The 26,299-nt window shown below is 45.0% G+C and overlaps 1 protein-coding gene across 6 annotated transcripts in view; it reads left to right on the plus strand.

Annotated features, from left to right (window-relative positions):
- The window catches only part of PPP2R5C (protein phosphatase 2 regulatory subunit B'gamma), a 139,406-nt gene that overhangs the window by 25,623 nt on the left and 87,484 nt on the right, over positions 1 to 26,299 (plus strand). Inside the window, exon 1 of one of the 6 annotated variants that reach the window (XM_070357999.1) lies at positions 16,742 to 16,925. The exons of 4 other annotated variants lie outside the window; for them this stretch is intronic. In XM_070357999.1, coding sequence (XP_070214100.1) covers positions 16,832 to 16,925 — 94 coding nt within the window. In that variant the 5' untranslated portion in view covers positions 16,742 to 16,831. Of the gene's footprint in view, positions 1 to 16,741; positions 16,926 to 26,299 lie in introns of those variants that run through there. One more of the 6 variants, XM_070358000.1, reaches the window with a different exon arrangement.

Genomic DNA, 26,299 nt, shown 5'->3' on the forward strand with positions numbered 1-26,299 from the left:
TTCTCTTACAGGTTATTTGGTCTGTTTGCTTTGATGCCTGAACAGTTTTTTTTTCCCCTTTTCTTTAAAGTTCAGTGGTTTCAGAGTATATCATTCTGGGTTGACTTTCCCACATACGTGCTGTGTTCTTTCACAGGGATAACACCAAGTCTCTTTCTCTTGGATTATTATTATTTTGAGGATTTGTTCTGTCCCCTTGCTTTCATTTACTCCTCTGGAGACTCCTGTTGTACACATACTGAATCTTCTTTGCCTGTTTTTGGTATTTGTTGTCTCCCTCTGGGTTTTTATCATTTCTTTTTTATTTAATCGTTTTTTTCCCCCTCTTTTTTATGTGCTGTTACCTGTGAGGCATTTTATGTTGTGTTTATTTGCTCTCGTATTCTCTTCAGTGAATCTTCATTTCTGAAATGATTTTCTTCTTTTAATTCTTTACAGAGTTACTACCTACCTCTGAGCTTTCCTATTAATATTCATGTAGCCCTTTGACACAGTGTGTGATTCCTTTAGTGTCTTTTGTCTCATCTTGAAATGTTAGGCTGCAGTTCTTCACATCTTCGTGGGGTGTCTCCCTGTCTTGCTTTTACTGCTGCGTAGGTGTCGCTCAGTCCCCTTTCGCTTTTTCCTTATAAGAACTCCATGTGGGACTTGACTTTGATCCCACCGGTGCTTGTGTGAAAGTAAAGCGGAGCTGGGGCTCTGGAGCTTTAGCTCCAGTTATTTTTTTGTGAAATTTTCAAAAATATGGTGCCTGACCTCCTGAGTACCCTGGTTTGGTCTCTGCTGCTAATATCAGACCTGCGTTCTCCAGCTCCTCTCCTCTCTCCCTGCTGTCCTCTCTGGATCCTCTGCCCAGCAGTCGTCCCGAGTGTGACCTAGTTCTGGGAGGAAGCTACAGCTGCTGAATGTCGAGGGTTCCCAGGGCCCCTCCAGTCCCGGCTGTGGACTCCTTGCCCTCACCCGCTGTGGGGTGTACAGACCCCTTCTGCTTTCTGCTGTTCTCAAGGGGCGTCCACCCGGCTCTTTGGTTGTTTCGGAGTTCTTACCTGCGGAGAACACTCGTTGCTTCTCTCCGACATCTTCCCCACAGACACTGAGTGCACACCGGCCTGTGGCTGCTGGGGTCTAACCCATATGCTCACATGTCTTTGGGGGACACATTTTCACCTAATTTTTTGTCGATGTTGGCCATGGGCATTTGTTTTGCCATCTTAGTTGCACTGTATAATTTTGTGCAAGAATTTGGGGTGGTTAAAAAAACGACGCCACCCTTTTTTCATAATATCCAAAACTTGGAAGCAACCAAGATGTCCTTCAGTAGGTGAATGGATAAACAAACCATCCAGATAATGGCATGTCATTCAGCAGTACAAAGGAATGAGCTGCCAGGCCATGAAAAGTCATGCAGGAACCTTCAACGCATAGTACTGAGTGAAAAGAGCCAACCTGAAAAGGCTGCATTTCTGTATGGTTCTTACTATGCGACGTTCTGGAAAAGACAACACTAGGGAGACGGTGAAAAGACCAGGGGTTGGGAGAACAGGGGGATGAATAGACAGAGCACAGGAGGTTTTAGGCAGTGAACTACTCTGTATGTTTCCGTGTGGTGAACACATGGCTGTTTGTGTCTGTCAAAACCCACAGAATGTACAACACAAAATGAATCCTTACTATGGTCTTTCGTTAATAATGAGGCATCAGTGTTGGCTCTTCACTTGTAAGAAATACGTCACATTACTGCAAGGTGTCAGTAATAGAAGAAACTAGGGGAGGGGAGGGAGAGCTATGGGAACTCCGTACATTCAGTTTTTCTATAAACCTAATCCTTAAAGTTTGTTAATTTAAAAAACGGTTGCCAGAGGTGGGGTGTGGAGCCGTGGGCGAAATGGGTGAAGGAAGTCAAATGGTGCAAACTTCCAGTTAAAATAAAGAAGTCGTAGGGATGTAATATACAGCACAGTGACTACAGTTAATAATACTGTGATGACTATTTGAAAGTTGCTAAGAGACGAGATCTTCAAAGTTCCCATCATAAGAAGTAAAATATTCTTTAACTATGTCTGGTGAGGGATGTTAACTATTAACTAGACTTATTGTGGTGATCATTTTTCAGTAGATACTAATGCAAAGAGCCAACTCATTGGAAAAGATCCTGGTGCTGGGAAAGATTGAGGGCAGGAGGAGAAGAGGGTGGCAGAGGATGAGATGGTTGGATGGCATCACCAACTCAGTAGACATGAATTTGAGCAAACTCCAGGAGATAGTGAAGGACAAGGCAGCCTGGCGTGCTACAGTCCTTGGGGTTGCCAAGAGTTGGACATGACTTTGCAACTGAACAACTTGTTATACACCTGAAACTAATATAATATGTCAGTTATGCCTCAGAAGAGGTAGCTGCTACTGCCATCTCTGTGGACTTCTCCATCATTGGATGTCTGAATCCCAACCATTTTAAGTCCTCCGTAACATCATTACTGTTTTGTTCTGTTGATAACCGTTTAGATCTATGTACTTCATCTTTTTAGTCTTCATTCCTTTTTGTATCTCAGACTTTCCCTGTGAGGTCAAATTCTTGTCTGAATTCATCATTTAGGATTTTCTTTAATAAGGATCTGCTGGCAGCAAACACTTTATCACTGAGTATCTAACTGTGGATTGTTACGTTCCTTCAGTGCATTGAAGACAGCATTTCATTGCCTTTTCATTTCCATTAGCATTGAGAAGGCAATGGCACCCTACTCCAGTGTTCTTGCCTGGAGAATCCCAGGGACAGAGGAGCCTGGTAGGAGGCTGTCTGTGGGGTCGCACAGAGTCAGACACGACTGAAGTGACTTAGCAGCAGCAGCAGCATTGAGAAGCCAAATTCATTATTTTGGAAAGCATTGTGATTTCTGGCCACTTTTCTGATTTTGACCAAGACGTGGTTGGGTTTTTAAATTATTATTATTTATTTATTTTGACTATGCTGGGTCTTCGTTGCTGCATGGGCTTTTCTGTAGTTGCGGCGTGCGGGTTTCTCATTGAGGTGGCTTCTCTTGTTGCAGAGCACTGGCTCCAAAGCACCGGCTCAGTAGTTGTGGCACACAGGCTTTAGTCGCCCGTGGCATATAGACTCTACCCAGACCAGGGATCAAACGCATGTCCCCTGGCTGGCAGGCGGATTCTTATCCAGTATACCACCAACGAAGTCAGTTGGTGGTACAAAATTTTTTTTAAAAAATGATTTTTTTTCCAGTGATTCCACTACGAGGTCTCCAAGTATGGATTTCTTTTTTATCAGTCTTTTTTGCAATTCACTCTGAATCTTGGATTGTTATATTTCCTCAGTTGTATGGAAAGTTCCCGCACAACCAAGGAAATACACCATTGTTTCTTTGATTGTTAACTCTATATTAAGTTTCTCTCCCCATCCAGCTTCGGCTCTAATCAAATAGGTATTGGAAGCTTTCATTTACTATCTTTCTTTACTCCTCATCTGTATTTTTCAGCATTTTTGTGAAACGGTGCTATGTTCTTGATTGGAGTTTCATGTCACCCATGGTGAAGGACCAGTTTTCTTTTTAGTTTTCAACCCATCTCATACTTTCATAAAATATAGTGAAAATCAATGAAACATAAAACACAGTCACAGATTTTTAGATTTCAGGTATACTTTTTTTCATTTATGGAAGTTCTGTTTCTAATCCGCTGTGTGATTTTTTATAGTTGCCTATTCTTTTGCAGATGTCACGTCTTGTAGTCAGCCCAGCAGCTTTGTAGTCCGTGTCAGATAATACCAGTATCTGAAGTCCTTGTCACATGTTGCTCATGATGTCTTACTTCCTTATGTCCCTGATTACTCTTTAGTGTATGCTGGTCATTCTACTCAAACATTTGAAATAAACTAAAACCTAGGATGAAGCTATCTTCTCCAGCAGGGATTTGTCTTTGCTTCTGCAAGACCCCTGGGGTCACTACTAGTCTGGGAGTGCCATAAACCACAGCAAATTGTATGACTTGTTAGATTAGCCAAGGAGCTTGCCTTGTGAAATATCCCCTGATTCCCGGTAGCTGCTGAAAGTGGAAACCTTTTCTGGGACAGACTGTATCAAAAGTGATGCTGTGTAACTCCGGAGACAGCGTGCCTATTGGGCGAGGTGCGTGCTGTGTGTGATGAGAGGATGGGAGGCCTCATTCTGCCCCTGTGCCGTAGGAGGCGGTGACACGTCCGTCTCTCCAGTGCCCGGTGTTTGCCCGCAGTTCAGAAGTGCTCGTGACCGTCTGCAAGGCTCTCTTGGCCCCCTGCAGCATCTCTTCCCATCAACCGCGTGCCGGTGCTTTAAGCACCGCTTGATGATCCTTGTCCGAGTCAACAGTTTCACTGGAGATTTCAGCGTTTGATCTGGCATCCTTCTAAGAGCAGAGCCATTTCTTGCCAAAGGGGCCTATTTGGTTATCCTGACATGTAGCTCCTACTGGAAAGTGAGGAGAAGCTTAAATCTTTGCCTTTGAGTTACCAGTTTCCCTCAAATGGTGAAAACGAAAGGTCTTTTTGCTTTTTCTTTTGTGACTACCATTATGCGTTTCCTTGATATCAGTGTGTTTTACTCTACAAAAACCATATTCCTTCTTCTGTGCAGATGCATAGTTTTAAGCATTGTCTGATATTTGGGAGAGCTGCTGTGTATTTTTTGGCACGGTGTCATTTTTGTCTACTGGTTTCTGGCACAGTAAGATGTCCCTCCTCCCCCCAGACTTGGAATTAGCCATTTTTCAAAGAGCCATGATTCCTTTCAGTGGGGAATAATATTAGAGACCAAAATCAGGGCACTAGGGACTTCTCACTGCTACTGGCCTGCTGTTGCTTTTAGGTATGTTCGATGGAGGGAGCCAGAATATGGACATATATTCTAGAATATATATGTGTATATTTTAGCTGTGCTTTTATAACATTATGATGTTTTCACGTGTTTCTTGAATTTTCATAGTTGTATCTTTATCTTACACTGAAAATCTTGATTTCTGATATCATTCTATTGCTGTATCATACTAAAATTACTCACAACAATAATGATTTTATTACAAACAATAGGAACTTTGAATTGGTTCATTTCATTGCAAAAAAAAAAAAAAAAAGCTGCTGATTTATTTGCTGTGATTCCATTAAATTTAAAAAATGTCTAGAGAGGATTGGCATCTTGAGGATGTTTGAATCCCCTCATCTAAGAGTGTAGTGTCTTTCTGTTTAAGACCACTTTCATTTCCTTTAGGGGTGTTTTTAAGTTTCCCTCATGTAGGGTTTTGCACGTTTCTTAGTGTGTGCCCAAATATTCTATTGCCGTTGCTATTGTAAATTGGGGTCTCCTTTTCCGTTGTCTTCTAAGTAGCTGTAAATGGTTTATGTGGAGGTTGGTGACTTCTGTGCTTCGCTTTCACATCCTGCTTCCTTACTGAATTGTCTTATTGTTGGCAGTAGTTTTGCAGCTGATTCTTTTAATGTCCTAGCTATTCATTAGAGCTGCATGTAAAGGTAATCCCACCTCTTTGTTTCTAGTTCTTATACCTCTAGTGTCTTTTTCCTGAGATGACTAAAAAGTCCAGTAAGATGTTAATATGTGGTGGTGTGAGCAAGCGTATTTGTCTTGTTCCTGACTTTAATGGAAATAGAAAGTGAAAAGTGAAAATGAAGTCGCTCAGTCGTGTCTAACTCTTTGTGACCCCATGGACTATAGCCTACAGACTCCTCTGTCCATGGGATTTTCCAGGCAAGAATACCGGATGTGTTGCCATTTCCTTCTCCAGGAGATCTTCCCGACCCAGGGGTTGAACCCGGGTCTCCCGCATTGTAGGCAGACGCTTTACCATCTGAGCCTCAAGAAGCATTTATTAATTATACTGTTTATATTCCCCTGGTTTTCAGCTGTTGTAAACTGTGCTTTAATGTAAATCTTTTGTCGTTCACACCTTTGAACCTCTCCTTAAGCTGGAATCAAAGAAGGGAGGTACTGATCAAAGGCCACGCGTTTTCAAGAACCCTGTACAGATACCGTCCAAGAGGCGGCCCCGTGAACTCTCCCGCCAGAGTACAGGAGGTGCCTGTCCCACCTCACCTTAGTGGAAAATGGTATTTCCTATCTTTGTTTTTTTTTTTTTTTTAACAATGAGGCTGAATGTAGCCTTGTTCATTCAAATGTAGTCTTGCTCATTCAAAGATTTCTCTGAATTAGCCCTTTCTTTTAATATTTTTGGTCTGGAAGGTAGAAGTGTAACGTGAAGAGAGCGAATTTTTTAGGTGGCTCATAAATCATGGACTTTGTTTCCTGAAGCCATTCTCCTTGCTTTAGAAAAGACAGACCTCTGGAGAAGTCAAAGATGTAATGAAACAACCAGGGCTTAATAACAATTCATTGGAGACCATGGGACAGAAATTTAGAACTGCTAATAAGTGTTAGGCCTTTGCGGAAAGAAGTTGTCCCATTGTTGGGAGAACTTATCTGAGTTTTTAGAAATTGACTTTGGAATAGCAGTTAAAAATGTGTGTCTTGCCCCCGTTTTGTGAAAATGCAGTACTGCAGCCTAAATTCAAAGCAGTTTATTTTCCGATACAGTTGAGCATCTTGCCATACGAGCGATCATTTTTTACTGCTTGAAAATGAACTAGCATCTATTTAGAGGAGCTTCATGCTTCCCAGGTGGCACTGTTGGTAAAGAATCCACCTGCCAGTGCAGGGGATGTGAGATGTGAGTTTGATCCCTGGGTCGGGAAGACCCCCTGGTGAAGGAAATGGCAACCCACTCCAGTATTCTTGCCTGGAAATTTACATGGTCAGAGGAGCCTGGTGGGCTGCAGTTCTTGGGGTCACAGAGAGAGAGAGTTGGACACAACCAGGAACGCATACCCCTCTTGCCCGTTTGTTGAAGGATAAAAGTGCAGCAAGAAGGTACCAGAGTTCTTTCTCTTAGTCTCTGAATTCTCCTGGTTCAGAAACTCAGCTTTCATCCGTCTTGTTTCTGCCACGTGTTTGGTGCTGTATCTTCTCCTGATGCCCACAATAAGGGGAGGAAACAGCTCGGCGAGCCAGGCGCCAGTTCACAGCAAATGTTTGCTGACCACCAGGGTTGTCGGAGCACGGGGAGGCGGCCAGGACAGTGACGAGGAGCAGAGGTGGCCCCGGCTCTCAGGGAGGCTACAGACCAGACCCTCGGCGTCTGCGGCCCCGTCCCGCTCGGGCCCCGCCCCTGTCTGTCACAGAGGCGCCCCGGGCCGTCTCCCGTCAGCCTGAGCCCAGCCCTGAGCACGGCCTGGCTGCTGGGGCGCCCTCCTGCCCACTCTCCTCCGGCCACAGGTGTGGCTCTCACCCCAGGGTCAGTTTCAGCCTCTGCCTGTCATCCCCGGTGAGCCCCTTCTCGGCAGAACTCAGGGAATCGGTGACAACTGGCAGCTGTAATCCCGCATTTAATGTTTAGCTCAGGCCTTCTGTAGACCTCACCTGGGTTTCTCCCAGCATCTTAGGCATGCATGCGCGCGCGTGCGAGCGCACACGCACACACACGCAACACACACACACTCCTTGCGTGTTCTCACCCTCTGCCCGGACCCTCCAGGCCTGGGTTTCCCCTGTGCTCTGCCTTCTCCAGGGGCAGCCCCGTGCCCTACGGGCTCTGTCTCCCACTGTTTCCTGAGCCACCCTAGCTGAGTCCTGCCTTATCTTTTCTCTTAAATTGTGGTAAAACATACACAGCATAACATTTACCGTTTAACCATCTGTAAGTGTCCAGTTCAGTGGCATCCGTACAGTGTGCCCATTGCCACTGTCTCTTCTTCCTCCCGCAATGACTCTGGGCCTGTTACTACCTCCCTCTACCCACTCCAGTGTCCTGGCCTGGAGAATTCCACAGACTTTATAGTCCATGGGGTCTCAAAGAGTCAGATACGACTGAGCGACTTTCACTTTCCCCTCCCCGAGCCCCTGCCTGCAGGCTAAGTCGCTCAGTTGTATCCTACTCTTTGTGACTCTATGGACTGCAGCCCGCCAGGCTTCTCTGTCCACGGGATTCTCCAGGCCAGAATACTGGAGTGGGTTGCCATGCTGTCCTCCAGGGGATCTTCCCAACCCCGGGATCGAACTCACGTCTCTCATGTCTTGTGCATTGGCAGCAGGGTCTTTACCACTAGCACCGCCTGGAAAGCCTCTGGCACTAGTACCCACCGTTCTCCTTTCTGTCTCTGTGATTGTGACTCCTCTAGGGACCTCATGTAAGTGGAATCATACAGCATTTTATTCCTGAATTTCGAGGCTGAACAGCACTCCATTGTGTGGATTGTTGTTCTTCAGTCACTGAGTCGTGTCCGACTCTTTGCAACCCCTGAACTGCAGCATGCCAGGCTCCCCTGTCCTTCACCATCTCCCAGAGCTTGCTGAGACTCGTGTCTATTGAGTCAGAGATGTCAATTTTGTGGATGGAGCACCATTTATCTGTTCATCATGATGGACACTTTGGTTGCAGAACATGCCACACGCTGTTCTGTCTGAAGTGTCACTGAGGGCAGAGGCGGTTTGTGTGTCTGCTTTGTGCCCAGTCTAGTACCTGCCATGAATCCCTGAGACACAGGTTTGCTGAAGGAGCAAAAAGCGCTCTGGGCCTGGGGCCTCCCCGCATCCTCCAGTTTTCTGGGAACTGTTGTGGGGCTGGACCCCGTCCCGGGCTCAGCGCTCCCTGCACGCGGGCTCTTCCTCATGAACCGAGGTTTCCTGCTAACAGTTGACCTGGAAGCACTTGGCGTGTCACCTTGGCTCTGTACCGTGCGTGGGTTTCCTACCTTCTCAGAACACGGAAGGGGTGTGACGACTTCTTTGGCTTTAAAGGGTTTCCAGCCCCGCTGCAGGGAAAGCACAAAGAAGCAGAGGTCTCCAGCAGCGCACTCCGGGCAGATTCTTTGCTTCGTCCACCCCACGCACCCCCGCTGGCCTTTCCTGAGATAAGCTTGTCCACCCTTTAAACCACTCGCAGGACTCGTTCAGATCAACAGGGCAGCTAGTGAGCGTCCCTTTGACCTTGCTGTTGGCAAGCAGAAGTGCCCTGGCAACCTTTGAACACAGCTGAATGCTAGATATCTTTGATCTGCCTAAGGAAAAAGGCTATTTTAAACTGTAAGTGAAGCCAAATTTTTTGGGGTTAGATTTCCTACCCAACAAAACATACATCGCCCGTGCCCGTGTCATTTCCAGTTAAGTGTCGGCTCAGAGCACAGCCTTCCTTTAATAAAAGAAACTGTAAAGCTTCTTCATTAAAATATGAGCGTACTTAATTTGCCTATAAAATTTGCCTGGGGAGATGAAAATTAAAACCTTTGGCTGAATTTAGAAATGAAAATATGAACGTTTTAGTCGGGAATGCTACCTCCAAATGGGACGTAACTACAGACAGCTTGTTTGTAAATAAAGACCCATGTAAAGTGACGGAGGAAGCCAAGAATAAAGAGGAACTCCTGTTTAAACCTCCCATCCTTGTGCAGTATGATGCTCGCGTCTGTCTCCATGCCGGACAGATGCGCTGAGAGCTATAGTCTGTCTGCCCACTTGGCGGTTCTGCAAGGAGCTCTGCACTGAGCCCAGAAAGGTGCTTTCCTCGAAGTCAGCTCAAGCCCTCCGCAGGGCAGGAAAAGCTGTCATGGGAGCGTCCAGAAGCCAGGCTGGAGGGCACCGTGGGGGGCGTGGGGGCTGGGCACCGACAGGATGGGGGGCGCTGGGCAGGGGCTCTGCACTCAGGAGGGGGACCTGTCCCGCTCCAGGTGGTCAGTGGCATACCCCTCTTAACTCTGCACTACGGGGACAAGTTTGGCAGGGTCAGAATCTGGCGTCACTGCTTGACTCGTGCCTTCGTGCAGTGAGTGTGCTCGGTGTGGTCCTGGGGCTGCCGGAAGACAGCCAGTGGCCCAGGACGGGGAGAGGAAGGCTTCCCGGAGGGGGCTAGTCCAGACAGGGATGCCGTCGGCGTCTCTGCCCTCACACTGAGCCCCAGGGCCGAGACCCTGCTCTTCAGGTGCTTCAGTGCTCACTGCCCCTTCCCCGGGATGGCTGAGCACGTGCGGGTGGATCCCGCCTCGGGGGCGGCTTCATCCTCCTGGGCGCCCCCCCAACATCAGTGGCATCGGTGCCTCCACAAAGCCGAGGAGGTGGGGGGATCACAGACACGCCCCCCCCGACAGGTGAGGAAAGAAGGAGCAGCCTGGGGTTATGGAGGGTGAGGGCGGCCTCTCCCTGGGCACAGGCGCTGGCTGAGTCCCTGTTTCATCGAGAGGAGAGGGCTCTGGAGGCTGACTGGGCCTCGGAGGCCTAGATGAGCCCGTGGATTCCATGCAAGCGTGCAGTCAGGATTTGAGTAGCCCGTAACCGGCTCCTTGAGACGAGGAGTCAGGCCCTCGTGTGTGTGGTTCCGTTCATCACGCCTCATTTAGGCCCCTCTTGTGTTCGTGTGTTTTTACACACTCGTCTCATTCATGCAGCACAGGGAATCTTTTGCATCATATTTCCCCTTCTCCGTTCCTAGCCTGTGCCTGAGGGGGCAGCGTTCACTAAAGGAGTCTTCCTGCTGTCACTTCGTCTGTGTGTCCTGGGACTTCCCTGGGGGCCCAGTGGTTACGACTCTGTGCGGTCAGTGCCGGGGGTGCAGGCTCGATTCCCGGTTGGGGAACTAAGATCCCACATGGCACGTGGCACGGCCAAAATATAAATAAGGTGACAGTAAGAATATCAGCTAATTAAAATTTTTTTTAAAAAACTCTATATGTCTTTAGTTAATTTTCATGAAAGTATTGTGTGCTTATTTTAGCAATACTGAACAATGTAGAGATATTTCAGAAAGAAAACCTACACATAGCCATAACACTCCACGGTAATTACCATTGATATTTTGAGAATGTTTCTTTTTATGTTCATACTATTTCTGAAAAATTATATACTGCTTTGCTCACTTATTTTTACTTTACAAATCCATAAGTACTTTTGATAAATGTGTAAAAAATTTCACTGTGTGGGATAATCCCTTTGACGTTAAGGTATTTTCTAGTATTTTAGAATCTTAAATTTAAAATGTGATGCTCTCAAAATGAATAAAATACTTTGAATTAACATAGGAGGTGAAAGACTTGTCTGCTGAAAGCATTAAAGAAGACCCCAGTAAATGGAAAAGACGTGTGTTCATGGGTTGGAAAAGTTAGTATTGTTAAAACCTCAGCACTCCCCAAGAGATCCACAGATCCACTGCAGTCTCAATCAAAATCCTAACAATGTTTTTTCCCAAACATAGAAAAAAATGCATTCTAAAATTCACATGGAGTCTCCAGGGACCCAGGATAACCACAACAACATTGAAAAAGAAGAACAAAACTGGAAGTCTTAAATTTCCTGATTCCAAAGCTTACTGCAAAGTTACAGTAGTCAAATCAGTGTGGCACTGACCTCCTTGGTGGTCCAGTGGTTAGCGCTCTGTGTTCCCAATGCAGGGCGTCCGGGTTCAGTCCCTGGCCAGGGAGCTAGAGCCCACATGCCCCAACGAAGAGGTCACATGCTGCAGTTAACACCCAGCACAACCAAATAAATAAATAAAATATATATATATATAAAAACCAAGACATAGACGCCAAGAGTGTAAGAGATCAAGAAGTAAACTGCCACGTGTATGGCCACATGGTTTTCTAGGAGGCCACCACTCTGGGAAAAGGACAGTCTTTTCAACAGTGGTGCTGGAAAAAAGTGGATAGCCACATGCAAAAGAATGAAACTGGACCTTTATTTTATACCGAACCTAAAAATTTAACAGAGTGGATCAAAGACCTAACACTGCCTTAGAGGAAAACATAGAGGAAAGTCTGTCATTAGACTTACCAGTGATATCTCAGACGCAACACGAAAGCACAGGCAAGGAAAGCAAAAGTAGATAAACTGGACTACATCAGAATTTAAAACGGTGCAGCAAAGGACACAAGCAGCAAAATGAAAAGGCAACCCGTGAAACGGGAAGAAGGATTTGAAAATCATCTGTCTGATGAGGGATTAATATCCAAAACTTTAAAGAACTCTTGCAACTCAACAACAAGAAAACAACCCAATCTAAAAATGTGCAAAGAACTTGAGTAGACATTTCTCCAAAGGAGATACAGAAATAGTCATTAAGCACATGAAAACATGATTAATATTTCTCATCGTTAGGAATGCACATCAAAACCAGTGAGATACCACTTAACACCCGCTAGGATGGCTGCTGTCAGAAAAACAGAAACTAGCCAGTGTGGGTAAGGATGTGGAGAAATTGGAACCCTTGTGCACTGCTGGTGGGGATGTAGAATGATGCTGCCACTTTGGCCCCCTGATGTGCAGAGCTGACTCACTGGAAAAGACCCTGATGCTGGGAAGGATTGAGGGCAGCAGGAGAAGTGGGTGACAGAGGATGAGATGGGTGGATGCCATCACTGACTCAATGGACATGAGTTCAAGCAAGCTCCGGGAGATGATGATGGACAGGGAAGCCTGGCGTGCCCCAGTCCATGGGGTCGCACAGAGTCGGACATGACTGAGCAACAACAGCAGTGTGGAGAACAGCATGGCAGTTCCTCAAAAAGCTGAAAATAGAATTACTGTAATTTTTGCTTTGGAGAATATACCCAAAAATTTGAAAGCAGAGACTTAGACATTTGTATATTCATATTATAGCAGCATTATTCACAACGGCCAAAAGGCAGACACAGCCTGTGTCTATCAAGGGATCAATAGAACAAAATGTGGTATATCCCTGCAGTAGAGTATTGTCCAGTCTTAAAAAGGGGAGAAATTCTGGCACATGATGCAACACAGCAGAACCTTAAGGACATTGCACTGAGTGAAATAATCCAGTCACCAAAGGACAAAAGCTGCATGATCCCACATATCAGGAACCCAGAGTCGTCATAGTCATAGAGACCGAACGTGCAGGGGCCGAGGGGAAGGGGCTGGGGTGGAAGTGCTTAATAGGGACAGATCTCCTGTCCTGCAAGATGAAGCAAGTTCTGGGGGTGGATGGTGGTGGTGCTAGCACAACACTATGAGTGTGCTTATGCCACTTAGAGCGTTACACTCTGAAATGGGAAAGACGGTAAACTTCATGTCATGCGTGTGCATGCTGCGCTTCAGTCGGGTCCCATTCTTTGTGGCCCTAAGGACTGTAGCCCGCCAGGCTTCTCTGTCCATGGAATTCTCTGGGGAAGAATACTGGAGTGGGCTGCTGTGCCCTCCTCCAGGGGATCTTCCCAACCCAAGATCAAACCCGTATCTCATTACACCTCTTGCATTGCAGGCAGGTTCTTTACACTGGCACCACCTGAGAAGTACTTTAGCACAAATTTTTAAATAACTGTTTTTCTAAAACGTGATGCTCACTCATGGCTACCTACATTTCTGGAATAGACTCCCAGAAGTTAAATTACTTAAAGAATCTTTACATATTGCCACATTTTATTGCCAATCCTTATTTTCCAAAAGGATCAGAACAATTTATAGATTTGTTGTCAAGGTTACAACATGCCTTTACCAGTATTAATTATAATTTTTAAAATTATTGCTGATTTGACAGATGAATACTTTTTTCACACAAAGACGAGATGGTTAGATGGCATCACCGATTCAACGGACATGAGTCTGAGCAAGCGCTGGGAGGCGGTGAAGGACAGGGAAGCCTGGTGTGCTGCAGTCCATGGGGTCCCAAGGAGTTGGACACAACTGAGCAACTGAACAGCAACAACTGATCAGTTCTAGTTCTTTTGCAAACTGGATCATTTGAACTCTGAGGTCTTAGTTTTTTTCTAATTATTGTTGTTGTTTAATCGCTAAGTCTCGTCTGACTCTCTGTGACTCCATGGAGTGCAGCACATCAGGCCTCTCTGTCCCTCACTGTCTCCCAGAGCTTGCCCAATTTTTTTGAGTAAATTACAGTATATTATTAACTTCTTGTAATTATAGCATTTATATTTCCTTTTGATTTTTGGAGGGAACGTATAGAAATCTTGTAAATATTTTAATGTGAGGAATATGCCCTAAGCATTGTCCAGTGTCTTTTAATTATCCTTTTCTAGCTTCAGAATCGATAGTCACTTCCCTTTTCTTCTCAGCACTGTGGGGATTTGGGGGTGGGGCTGATTTGATTTTTTTTAACTGCATTTTTTCTTTGACCCATCTATTTTATTTTGTGTGAGGTGAAGGCTTAGATTTTTGCCCACATGTAACCGTTAGTTACCTGGGCAGTCTTCACCTTGCCATGGTTCCGAGCGTCCTTCTTTATCCAGACGTTACACTTGTGTAACTACACTCGCTGTGTCAGGGGCTGTTGCTTTCTGTCCCAAGACCTGTCTCCAGTCTACATCATACTATCCTCAGTTCATAAACTTTATAGTTGGAAGGACCTGCTTTTCTCGTGAGTAGTGTTCTCATGCTTCATGCTTTTTATTTTTCCAAGTGAACTTTAGAATTACCCAGAAACATAAGACGCCTCCTCTGGATTTTGAATGAAATTGCTTTAAAACTATAAATCAGTTTGGGGAAATGTTAACATCAGCTTATTTATCATGTGTGTGCTTCCAGTCCAGAAACATACCTTATCTTTTTTTGTTCGTCTTTTTTTTTCTTTCTCCATATTATTTATGTTTGTTTGCTTATTTATATTTTAGACTCTTATTTCACCAGTGATTTTCAGATCACAGACTTCAAGTTCTTTAAAGAGCTACTTCATATGCATAAGGCTTCAAAAGAGCATGGGGGAAAATCGCTAATAAAGTTGAGATCTTTTGATCCGAGATCATTAGGAAAAATACATCAAGAAGTGTCTTCCCTTTTTCTTTGACTTTAATCTGTATATTTTATATAAAGATTCTAGGAGTCTTTCCCTGTTATTTCTGCATTCCACTCATCAGCACGGTCTTAGTTAGGATAGGCACATTTCCCCTTCTCATCTCATATGAAATATTAAACTGTTTGAGAACAAATCACTGTCTCTTGAGGGTACGGATCTGCATTAAGCATCTGCTTTCTGACCCCTGAGGAAGCCCCCTGCAAGCCTCAATCCTGGCTGCACTTGAGTCTGAGTTCATCTGAGTGTGAGGTGACAGTGAGTCCTCGGAGAGCTATCCTCACGAATCTGATGGACTCAGGGCGTCAGCAGCCAGGATCTACATTCACAGTACCTGCCTCAGAGCACCGGCTGTTCAGAGAGCAGAGGAGCCGGGCAGGTGGGCCGCAGGTGGGCTCAGGTGGGGAGAGCCCGCTCACATGACACCCATTCCCCGTTGCTTGTTGTAAGTGAATTCATGGCCCAGCTTTGGGATCCAGCAGCGTCCTTCAGCTCTGTGGACGAGGGGCCAGGGTAGGATTTGGTGTGCTTTTATTTGAGTATTTTTTAATGGCTATTGATCCACACAGTAAAATACTACCTTCTTACTTAGTGTGGGGGCACCTAATAAGCACCCCGAATGACCGCAGTTCATTTGCTGGTTGAAATGGGGTGCATGCCAGCCCACAGGTGTAACTGCAAATCCTAGCCCATTTCTAACTGTTGTGAATGACGTTTAGAATCCAAAGGGTTTTTTGGTTCTTGTTCACAAATTGGGGGAGTAGGGATGGCGGGAGTTGTGTGAGAATTACAAAGCGAGAGGGCGTGGCTGGGACAGGCGTGGTTGTGTGTGTGTGGGGTGAGGGGTTTTTCAGTTTTGCCCGGCACAGAGACTTCTCATAGCGCATTCACTTTCATTTGAAGCTAGTAGTAACCTTATTGTAGGGAATCATCTCACCAGCACACACATACACCCCTCCCCAGGATGCTCTGATTCAGAAATGATGTCCTTTCTTGGAGCAGCTTTTTACATTAACCTTTTTTGAAGATAGGAGACTAAGATCTGAATAACAGCTTTTAACACTAGCCCCATAAAAAGAAGGGAAATATCTTTTTTAATTAAAAAATTCTAATGTAAACAAAATGAGAAATAAAGTGGTATGTTGACCCTTTTAAGGTATAAAAATAAACACTTACATTTTATTTTATGACTTTAATTTTCACAGCCAGGTGGTATAAATACCTTTAATTTATAGCACTTTCTAGCTATTGCATTTAAAACTTTCATTTTCCATGTCATTTTTAAACTGAATTTTTCCAATTAAAAAAATTAGACCCTGAGGAAAAAAAAAACACTGTTTGAGGATTATTAGTTCATAACTTGGTAGTAGGAAAGGGTGATAGAACAAAAGTCTAAACTAATGAATTGGGATTGTGTAATATTTAAATAGCCATTTGCATTAAAAAAAATAGGTTGCCCAAGTGCTAAATATGATACAGACATTAAAGTAATTAGAAAACAGGAGGTGGCCACGAGGGGGTATAAGGTACCAGTGAATTTGGGGTACCAGATAAATGTGAAATTTAAAGTTCACGTAGACATATATGCATACTTTTTTTTTTTTTTTTCTTTTTGGTAGCTCTCTCCGAATCATTTGTTTATAGTCTGGCTGGACTTGCGGCCGCAGTCCTGCCCCTTGAGAGATGGGATCTTTGCCTAAAAGTTAGTGAGAAATAAAGACTGAGAAAGCCAAAAAATGTCCAGGCTTTTCACACACACTGACAGCCAAACAGAACGCTCTTTCCATTTGCAGTTTTTTAGTGTCATTTTAAGTTGCAGCTTCTGGCCAATCAGCAAGCCCCGTGCCTGCTGACATCACGAAGCAGCCAGTTCCCTCCAGCTGCAGAGAGCTTCAGTTTGTCTTTTTTTTTTAAACTAAAATGGAGGCTGGTTTCTTGCCTTAAGGAGTACATTGCCTTCCCCGCTGAAGTCTAGATGTTGACATGTAATAAAGCGGGCAGCAGGATGGTGGTGGATGCGGCCAGCTCCAATGGGCCTTTCCAGCCCGTGGCCCTTCTCCATATTCGAGGTAAGTTATTGTGTGTTTCACTGAAACGGAACCTTCTGTGGTTAGTTAATAAATGGCCATTGTGCTTCAGATAAGAAAAGCAGGAAGTCCTTTCTAGCAGAATTCACCCCGTTTTGCGGCAGACCTAACTGGAGGAGGCTGGGTGTGTCGCTGCAGTTTGGCATTTTACGAACTACTTACAGAATTTGAGTCTTGAGAGAGGCCTTGCATGCATAGTTCAAAGCTGGTTTTTCTGCTTTCTGCTCGTTCTCCCATCCCCCTTTCAGAGCCGTGCTGATGTCAAAGGATGTGAAGTCACTGCCCGGGGAAGGCGTTGGGTGGGGGTAGGAAGGAGAGGCGGGCGGCACGCCTGGCCAAGTTGTCCGTGCGCAGAGTTTCTGTTACAGATGTGTCGCTCGATTAACACCCCGAAGGTTTCCCCTGAATTAAAGATGAACTGCAGCCAGAAAGTATGCGGGAACAACCAGAAAAGAACTCCCCTTTTTAAAAGGATCGTTTTCGTCCTTGCCATGGAGCCTAAAAGAGAAATACACTTGTGCTTTGAAATACTGAAATCCATTGTGGGTCATAATTTCTGAGCTTTTAGCCTTTTTGTGGGATAGTAGGAGACACTTTGCATTTAAATAGGCTCTGTATTGACATTTGCCTTAAAAATTGTAAGTGGCAGCAAGTTTTCAATGTGTGTATAGATCACTTTTAATACAGTTTGCCAGTTGTAATTTATACAAAATTTGAATTCAGAATTTAGCTTAAAATTTATACAGAACTTAGCTTAAAAACACAATTACCACAGTAAATTGATAATTATATTAAAACATAGGTATCAGGATAATTGTGTACTTTTTCTTAAGCATTTAAAAATGTTTCTTATACACATTTTTTGTTCGTAATTGGGTGAAATAGAAAATGATAGTTAAGCTTCATCAAATCACTTTAAAATGTATATAATATCCCAGCTCTGTCCTAACAGAACAGAACTGTCAGGACCCGTGCTAAGGAAGGGTGGGGGCAAGATCTCCAGGTGACTAATCGTCTGGATGACTAAAATGCCAGGCGAGATTTTTCAGATCCTAGGGTGGACCCAGGGAAGGAAGATGAAATTACATGAATACCCAGTCTGCTGGAATAAGATAGGGGTTGCCTTTTCTCTGCAAACCCTCTGTAATGAAGCTGGCGGCAATTAAGGTCCACAGTGACCAACTGTAGGTCACTTGGTTTTGCGGTGCAGCCAGGAAAGAGCAAATGTGGACCACAGTTAGCACGCAGGTGTTTTAACAGGCTAAAACAAAATGATTGTGTTTCCATTTAAGTTCTTAAACAGGGACTGATTGAGTTAGCAATAAGAAAATTTTATTGCACATGAAATGTTTAAACTTTTAAGGTATCTTCTAATAAATAACAGATTTTTTTTTAGTTTGAGTTTAATGTACTTTTTTTATTTGAGCTATGAATTTATTCCAAACTGGAATATTTGATTTTATATCTTATACCACATTGATTTTTTTTTTTTTTTTAATTCTAAGACTACTGTGATCAATCTGGGTTTTGTTTTTGTTTTTGTTTTTTTTTGCTGTTGGTTGAATTGTTTGTTGTTCTCTAATTGTGAGGGGGAAAAGTAGTGAAGTGTACTAACCTACAAGAGACTTGAGTTTTTAAGAAGGAATAACCGGTAGTAAAGCTTAACTTCTGGTTCAAACAGTGAACTAGTTAAAACTTGAAAAATGCTTAATTTACTCACAAGTTTTGAGGGCAAGCATATTCATGAGTGGTTTAGCAAAATTTATTTTTACTTTATTGGCTTTTAGAGTCTTGATCAATTTCATCTCCATTTCGCCTCTCCTCTATGTGTCCAGTGCTGAGGGTGCTTCCCCAGAGGACTCGATGGTTTAGTGGAGGGACCCACACAGGGGCCCCGGGGCAGAAGGCGCACGGGAGCTGAGTCTGGGCGGGTGTGGGGAAGCGAGCGGGGCCTGATGCCTCCTGGTGCCGGAAGCGGGCCGGCAGCCCTGGGGCTCACCTCCGACTCCACTCCCCCATGTGTTTAGAGAAGAGGGGTCGTCCCCACAGAGGGAAAAGAACAGCCCGCGGCACACAGCCTGTAAGTGGTAGGGCCAGAATCCCAACCCAGGCAGTTTTGTTTTGTATGGAATTTTTCTTTAATTCATTTTAAAATAGAAAGTTTGGCTGTTCATAGAACCTTTTGCCACAGGATTGTGGAAAGAGCAGTGTTTTCCCCCAACATTTTATCAATATCCATCTTTTTCACTGGCCTCTGATGGATGACAGTTTTGGGGCCTAGGATTCATTTCTTCATTCATTTTGCAAATACTTGAGTCCCTATCACCTCGTGCCAAGCAGGTTCCTAATTAGTAGTATGAAGCAAGCACCGCGGCCCAGCTTTCAGAGCTTACAGTCCATAAACAATGCAGTTCCTGAATTGGTTAGTAGCCCCAGTGGGCTTGACACTCATCTCCTATTACGTAGCCTAGAGTTTGTGGTCAGTATAGTGAATTAGCGTGTCCTAAGAAGTGTGACAGGAACGTGTTGTTGAAACTTAGCCTAAATTTTTCTGCCTGGAGAAGGAGCGGCGTCACCTGGAACTTGGTGGCTGTAAATTTAGCTTGATGACTTAAATCCTGTCCTCCCGGGGCCGACCAGGAGACCTGTCTGTGGTGGCGGGAATGTCCTCTGTGCTGGCTACCGCGGTGCCCTCAGTCACAGGTGACTGCAGAGCCCTCAAAATGTGGCTAGTGCAGCTGAGAGGTGGAATGGTTAATTTTATTTCGTTTTGGCTATTTGACATTCAAATAGACCCATGTCTAGTGGCTGTTGTATTGAACACCACAGTTCTAGACTGGGATCGACAGACTCTTTCAGGAAAAGTCAGTGTTTTTTGCCCTGAAAGCAGCCCCCAGATAGGAATGACCATGTTCCAATAAAGCTTTATTTACAAAAACAGGGGGCTGGCCAGATTTGGCCCATGGGACATAGTTTGCCTCCCCTACCCCCAGCCCCCAACCCCACCACTGGTCAAGACTTTTCCTTGAATTTTAATTGCCGGTTTTAGCATAGTAAGATGTCTGCCACTTCCAGAGCAAGGTTTAAGGCAAGAATAGCTGTGCCAAAAAAGATGATGATGGTCAGAAAGGAAGATCTGCTGTCCATCCGGATCCAGCTGGCTTTTATTCCAGCCTCAGGAAAGCCATTACGTGCTCTGATCTGAGAGTCGGTCGGCGAGTCCAGTCTCCGAAAGACTGATGGGTCACCGAGGCCTGGTGGGGAGCTGGGGAGCAAATTGTTCTTTTTGTGTAAAACCACTTTTTCTTGGGGAACGGAAGTCTGATTGTAGGAAAAGTTTGTCTTCTCACAAGTATTCCTGAGTCACCGATTCAAGGAAAGGTGTTTACCTTTCCAATAGAAACTTGACCCAGGGGCGGTGTGGAGGCTGAGGCCCAGGGCTTCCTTTCTGCCTCAGCCCACCTGATGACTTAGCCCGTGCTGCTGAGCCCCGCTGCGCACGTGCACACGGCTCCCAGGTGTGGGGTGCTCCTGCGTGGCTGAAGCCAGTAAACGTCGTGAGGGCGGCTGCCCCGTGCTGTCCTCACCCCCCAGAATTAGGAAGGAAATCGGGTCATCGACTACAGAAAGTGAAAGCCACCCTCAAAAGACCTCACTAGTGACTCTGTCTCTCCAAATAGAACTAGACGCAGGGTGTTTCCTATGTAGCTGTCCCTCCCTGTGAAGCGACTTTTTAGAAGTATACCTTGAAAGCTACCTGGAGTGAGCCTCTACATAAAGCTGTTTCTCTCTCATCATTCCTGCCAGTGAGGAACAAGGAACGTAACCAGAGTAACAGAGAGCTCTCTGGGGGGTGGTGTGTGTTTATGTAAAGCCCGCACACCTTTTGTTAATTAGTCTTCTCTGAACTGATCATATTTTTTTCATTAAAAGATGCTAATTATGTAGACGAATAAGGAGATATGGTTAGTAGTCAGGCAAAGGGTGCTTTGCATCTAGGAATGGTCCGAGTCCTCCCAGGCACAGCCATTTGGGGTGCAGCACACCCCATTTCCATAAGCCAGGTAGCCCCACAGGGCGGTTCTCCCCTGGGCCAATGATCTGCCAGATGTGACAAGCTTTTGTGAACACTGACTTGTTCCGCCCAGCCCTGCTGCCTGGGAGGTGGCTGGGACGTCCTTGACACTCTTCCCCAAGGTCACCAGCCTGTGAGTCCCAAGTCCACGGTCCTGCCCCTCCACCAGCTCCACGTCCCCAGGCCACTGCTGGTGGTTCTCCCAGAGGAAACAGCCACGTGTATCATCTTCTGATATTTCCTTTTGGCCTTTTCTGGAGACCCAGCTAGAGCAATCTTTGGGGGGCTCTGGATTTCCAAGTGATCAGATAGGACAAAGCAGCCTTCCATCAGCTCGGGTCCTGGCCACACAGAACATCCCAGACCAGAGGCTGGGGCGCGGGCCAGTGCAGGCAGGGGCATGCAGACCCCTGCCCCATCTCCCCCGCCGTCTGCTTCCAGACAAGGCCCGCCGCACCTCTTCTTCCCTGTCAGATGGAAAAGGCCCATCAAGGATGCGGAGAACTCCCAAGCCTGGGCTAGTTTCTCTCACTAATGTACTTAAGGAAAAGTCTTGCTTATTCATCTTGGAGAGACATTGGCTCACGTGCGCAAGGACAAACTGCAACAGCCAGAAAAAGCTGGTTTTGTTTTAGGCCCTTGAATTATTCATAAATCAAAAACCCTTCAAGTTGAAAAGAATAAACGCAAGAGATGTAACAGTCGAACATAGTGAATGACTCTGTATCAGATGTTTGTTCTAAAAACAAAACAAAATCAAACCTGCAGAAGACATTCGTGTGGCTGTTGTGGAAAGCTGAGTAGAGCGATATGGAATTTTCTATGGAATTACCATTAGTTTCAAAGGGATTCTGATTTGTAGGAACTTTCCTCGTCCTTAGGAATTGCAGATGGAAGTATTTAAATGGTGAAGTACCACGGTCTCTGCACCTTACTTCAAACAGCAAAGAGAAAAATAACTGTAAAGCAAAATATGCTCATATCCCCAGTTGTTGAATCTAGGGAAGTGGGCATGTGGGTATACAAGTATATACAAGGAATACAAGTATTCACCTTCCATGTAGGTGTAAACTTCTTCATAATGTTTGAAATGTCTTTAAAGTGTTCTGCTTTAGAAAAAAATGTGCAAAGGACATTACTTAGAAATTATTTCCTAAGCAGTGAGCAGTGGTCTTTCATATTCAAGCTTGGGCCTTTCTTCTGTTTTTGCTTTTACTCCCTTGCTAACAAATGAGTGGCCCGTGGTGAAATGATAAGGCAGGGGCGTGGTCATCTCGGATGGGCTGGGGCTGAGACCCTGTAGCCCGGCACCTCTCGGGTGGGTTCCCTGACAGCCACACCATCTTACCGAACAGTGTTTTGCGGGGTGTTTTTTTTTTTTTTTAATGTTTATTGGCATTTTTATTGGTCTTTTAAAATGTAACAGTTTAAAGCACACTCTCAGGTAAAAGCAAAGTTCCCTCTGAACTTGACAGGCGGGGTGCTCAGTGGTTAAAGGCGGGGTTCAGAAGTCACAGGGGTCCCCACCGTGGGTTAGCTGAGCCATTTCAGGCAAGCTCACTCATTTCCCTGCCAGAAATGGGAAAGAAATGGGGGGTTGTCAAAGGATCTACCTCTCTGGATTTTATGAGGGTTGGTTAAGTGAGTGAATACGTGTGAAACTCTTCACACGGTGCCCAGAGTGCTGTGAGCCCATGGGCCGTGTTCATGGTTGCCGCGGTTGTCCTCTCTTTTCTAGGTCACGGTGGTAATTTAGAGCCCAGCGCCTTAACCACAGCTTGTCTTATTTTTCTGCCACTGTGTTGTCTGTATCTGTGTCCCTGTCTCTATCTGCTCTCTCTCCCTCCCCCGTTTACCAAGCCTCTCTTCCTGCAATTTGCTTGTCGTTTCACCACCTGGAGGAAGTCGGTGTCACTGATGACCCTGGAGTGTGCGCTGTGTTCTGCTTGTAGATCGCATACAGAAATTGCCTCATCAGGCGACCCTCGGATGATCATCAGCCGCTCCGTTCGGTGTGTACTGATGACCCCCATTCAGACTTCTTGCTCTCAGGGGTCCAGCCTGCAACAGGAAATCAGCATTTAATACAGTCCTCTCCTCACCTCATTTTTAACTCTTTTGAAGAAAGCCAGTTTAGCATAAGATTTATAAGGAATTCTTCTTTAAGAAGTTAGAGATTTTATCTGTGATTAATCCCAAATAGGATGATAGTTCGTTGTTTTTAAATGCAGATGTTGCTTTCTGATGCGTTAGTAATTTGACTTCCAAAAGTTTACTGTCATATGGTCAAATCCCATTTTGTTAGAATTCCTGAATTCCTTTTTTGTGTGGGGATTTTTAAATTAGGATAGTATTTGATGGGACTTCCCTAAAGGTCCCGTGGTTAAGGCTCCGGCACTTCAGATGCATGGGACGCAGATTCAGTCCCTGGTTGGAACTATTGGGTTGGCTAGAAAGTTCCTTCAATTTTAAGGTTAAAAAATAAACCTTTCATTTTTACCAAAAACTTTATTGAACAACCCATTTTGTTCCACTGCCTTCTGCCATTTTTCAGGCAACTTCATAGTTCCATCTTCCCAAAACTGTTTATCTTTTTGAGCAAAGAACTGTTCCAGGTGCATTTTAACAGTCTTTCAGGGAATTGAAATTTTTCCCATTAAGAGAATTTTGTAAAGGTTGAAATAAATAGAACATCCAAAGGTGCAAGGTCTGGTTGGCACGGCTGATGAATCAGAGCTGCAGCCAAGCTGTAACGATTGTCGCCTGATCATCAAAGCCACGTGTAGTCTTGTTGCATTATCCTCGTGGAAGGTGAGGATGCGTTTTCTGTTGGCTAATTCCAGACACTTTTCATGTCGAGTGCTGCTTTCAGTTGGTCTCGTTGGGAGCGATACATGTTGGAATCCATCATTTGGTTTTCCAGAAGGAGCTCATGCTAGAGGACTCCCTCCCAATTCCACTCTGTACACAGTATCACTTTCTTTGGATGAAGACTGGTACCTTTGGGTGGTTCATGGTGGCTCACTTCGCTTGCCCTGCGATCTCTTCCATTCCGCATTATTATACAGCATCCACTTTTCATCACCGTCACAATTTGTTTTAAAAACAGAACATTTTTTGTGACGTTTAAGCAGAGTCACACGAGGAAATATGGTCAAGGTTCCCCCCCACCCCTGCTTCACTTACGTGGAACCCAAACATCAAAGCGATTAACATAACCAAGCTGGTGCAAATGATTTTCAGTGTTTGATTTGGATATTTTGAGTATGTCAGTTATCTCCTGTGGCGTATAACGCTGATTGTTCTCAGTTAATTTCTCGAGTTGATCACTATCAACTTCAACTGGTCTGCCCGACCGAGGAGCATTGTCCAGCGAGAAACGTCCAGCACGAAACTTCACAAACCACTTTGACATATTCCATCAGTCACAGCACCTTCTCCATACACTGCACAAGTCTTTTTTTTTGCATTTCAGTTGCGTTTTTACCTTTCTTGAAATAATAAAGCATAATATGCTGAAAGTGTTGCTTTTTTTCTTCCATCTTCAATGGCTACTACAAATGGCTACACAATCCAGTTTGGTGTTCGTTTTTTTTAACTCATGCTGATATGACACCTGTCACAATACAATTTAACAAAATTGTTTTGAATGTAGTAAAAGACAACTAAGTGCTACAAGAAGCATCTTATGGGAAAAAAACCAAAGAACTTTTTGGCCAATCCACATGCCATACACCCCCCAAAAAAAGATAGTATTTGAACCAACTGAGATCCAAACTATAACCTTATACCTTACTGTTTCAAGGTTTAATATTGTAGTATTTCTAATAGAACTTGAGTTGTTAACACCTGTTTGATTAACCTTTTCAGTCTCTGCTCTGTCTTTGATGCGTGTGAACTTCATTTGAATTTTTGTCTGCTTGTTGCATTATTCACTAGCAATGTGTTCTAATTGTGGTAGTTCAACTTATAAAGTTATGAGCATAGTAATGTTTCCTAAGGAACAAGCCCAGTTTTCCTAAATTGCTGGTCCTTCATGCTTGGTAACTTCAAGGAGGAAGAAGAGCCGGGGACCAGGGGAGGAACGGTGTATGTTTGTAGACCATTTTGGCATATATACAACCAGAAGTTGTTCTTCTCTCCTGGTAGTAGGCCAGGCTTCTCCAGGGCTGGCATATGATAACACTGTATTCACAGCTCTGCGGGTGTCCTCAGTGTTGGCATAAAGCAGTGGTCACTGGGCCCCTGGAGTCCCTGAGATACTTCCAAGGGAGCTGCAAGGTCACAGTGGTCTCCAGAATTGCAGGCAGATTCTTTTACCATCTGAGCCACCAGGGAAGCCCTTTCTCAAGAATACAACAGCCTTTTTTTCGCCTGTGTGGCCGTTTGCCCTGATGGTGCAAAGGCAGTGATGGGTAAAATAGCTCCTTTCGCGGAGCAGGCCGTGGTGTCCAGCTGAAGACCACCACGCACCCCACCATGTTGCCCGAGTCTGACCCAAGTCGATCCTTGATGAAGGATGAAATGGTTAGTTTTATTAGATCTCAGCCTTTGCTCACACGCCTTTTAATAACGTTCTGTGGATGACACAGTTCACATGAAGCCCGCGGGCGTGCTGCAGTGCTGCGATGGTCTCCAAGAACCCTGCGCAGCTGTGTGAGTTGCAAGCTGAACTGGCCACTTTTTTCAGGAACATTATTTTTACTTGAAAGAACAAGAGACAGACAAATGGGGTTAGTAAGACCCGAGTATGTGACATATGTTTTCTTGAAAGTGAAGTGAAAGTGAAAGTCGCTGAGTCGTGTCCAACTCTTTGTGACCCCATGGACTATACAGTCCATGGAATTCTCCAGGTCAGAATACTGAAGTGAGTAGCCTTTCCCTCCTCCAGGGGATCTTCCCAACCCAGGGATCAAACCCAGGTCTCCCACATTGCAGGCGGATTCTTTACCAGTTGAACCACCAGAGAAGCCCATTCTCAAAAAGAATGAAGGAAGCCTGTCAGCTCAGGGGACAGCAGTGGCACAGTTAGTCGCCCAGGATAGAATTCAAGCTTGTAAGCAAAAGTTTGAATTTTGGGGAACTGCCAGTGTGAGCTTGACAGCTCCCAGCGCTGACGACTTCTGATGATACTAACAAACGGGGCTTCTTGATCTGAACGACAGAAGAGCTGCATGACTGCACGCCAACACATTCAGAGAGGCTGCAGACATTCGTGGGCAGGAGAGACGTTCAGAGTGCAGCACACACCACGGGCTTTGATGTCACTGAGACATCGTCA

The sequence above is a fragment of the Bos mutus genome, chromosome 21 (genome assembly GCF_027580195.1).
Source record: "Bos mutus isolate GX-2022 chromosome 21, NWIPB_WYAK_1.1, whole genome shotgun sequence".
NCBI lineage: Eukaryota > Metazoa > Chordata > Mammalia > Artiodactyla > Bovidae > Bos > Bos mutus.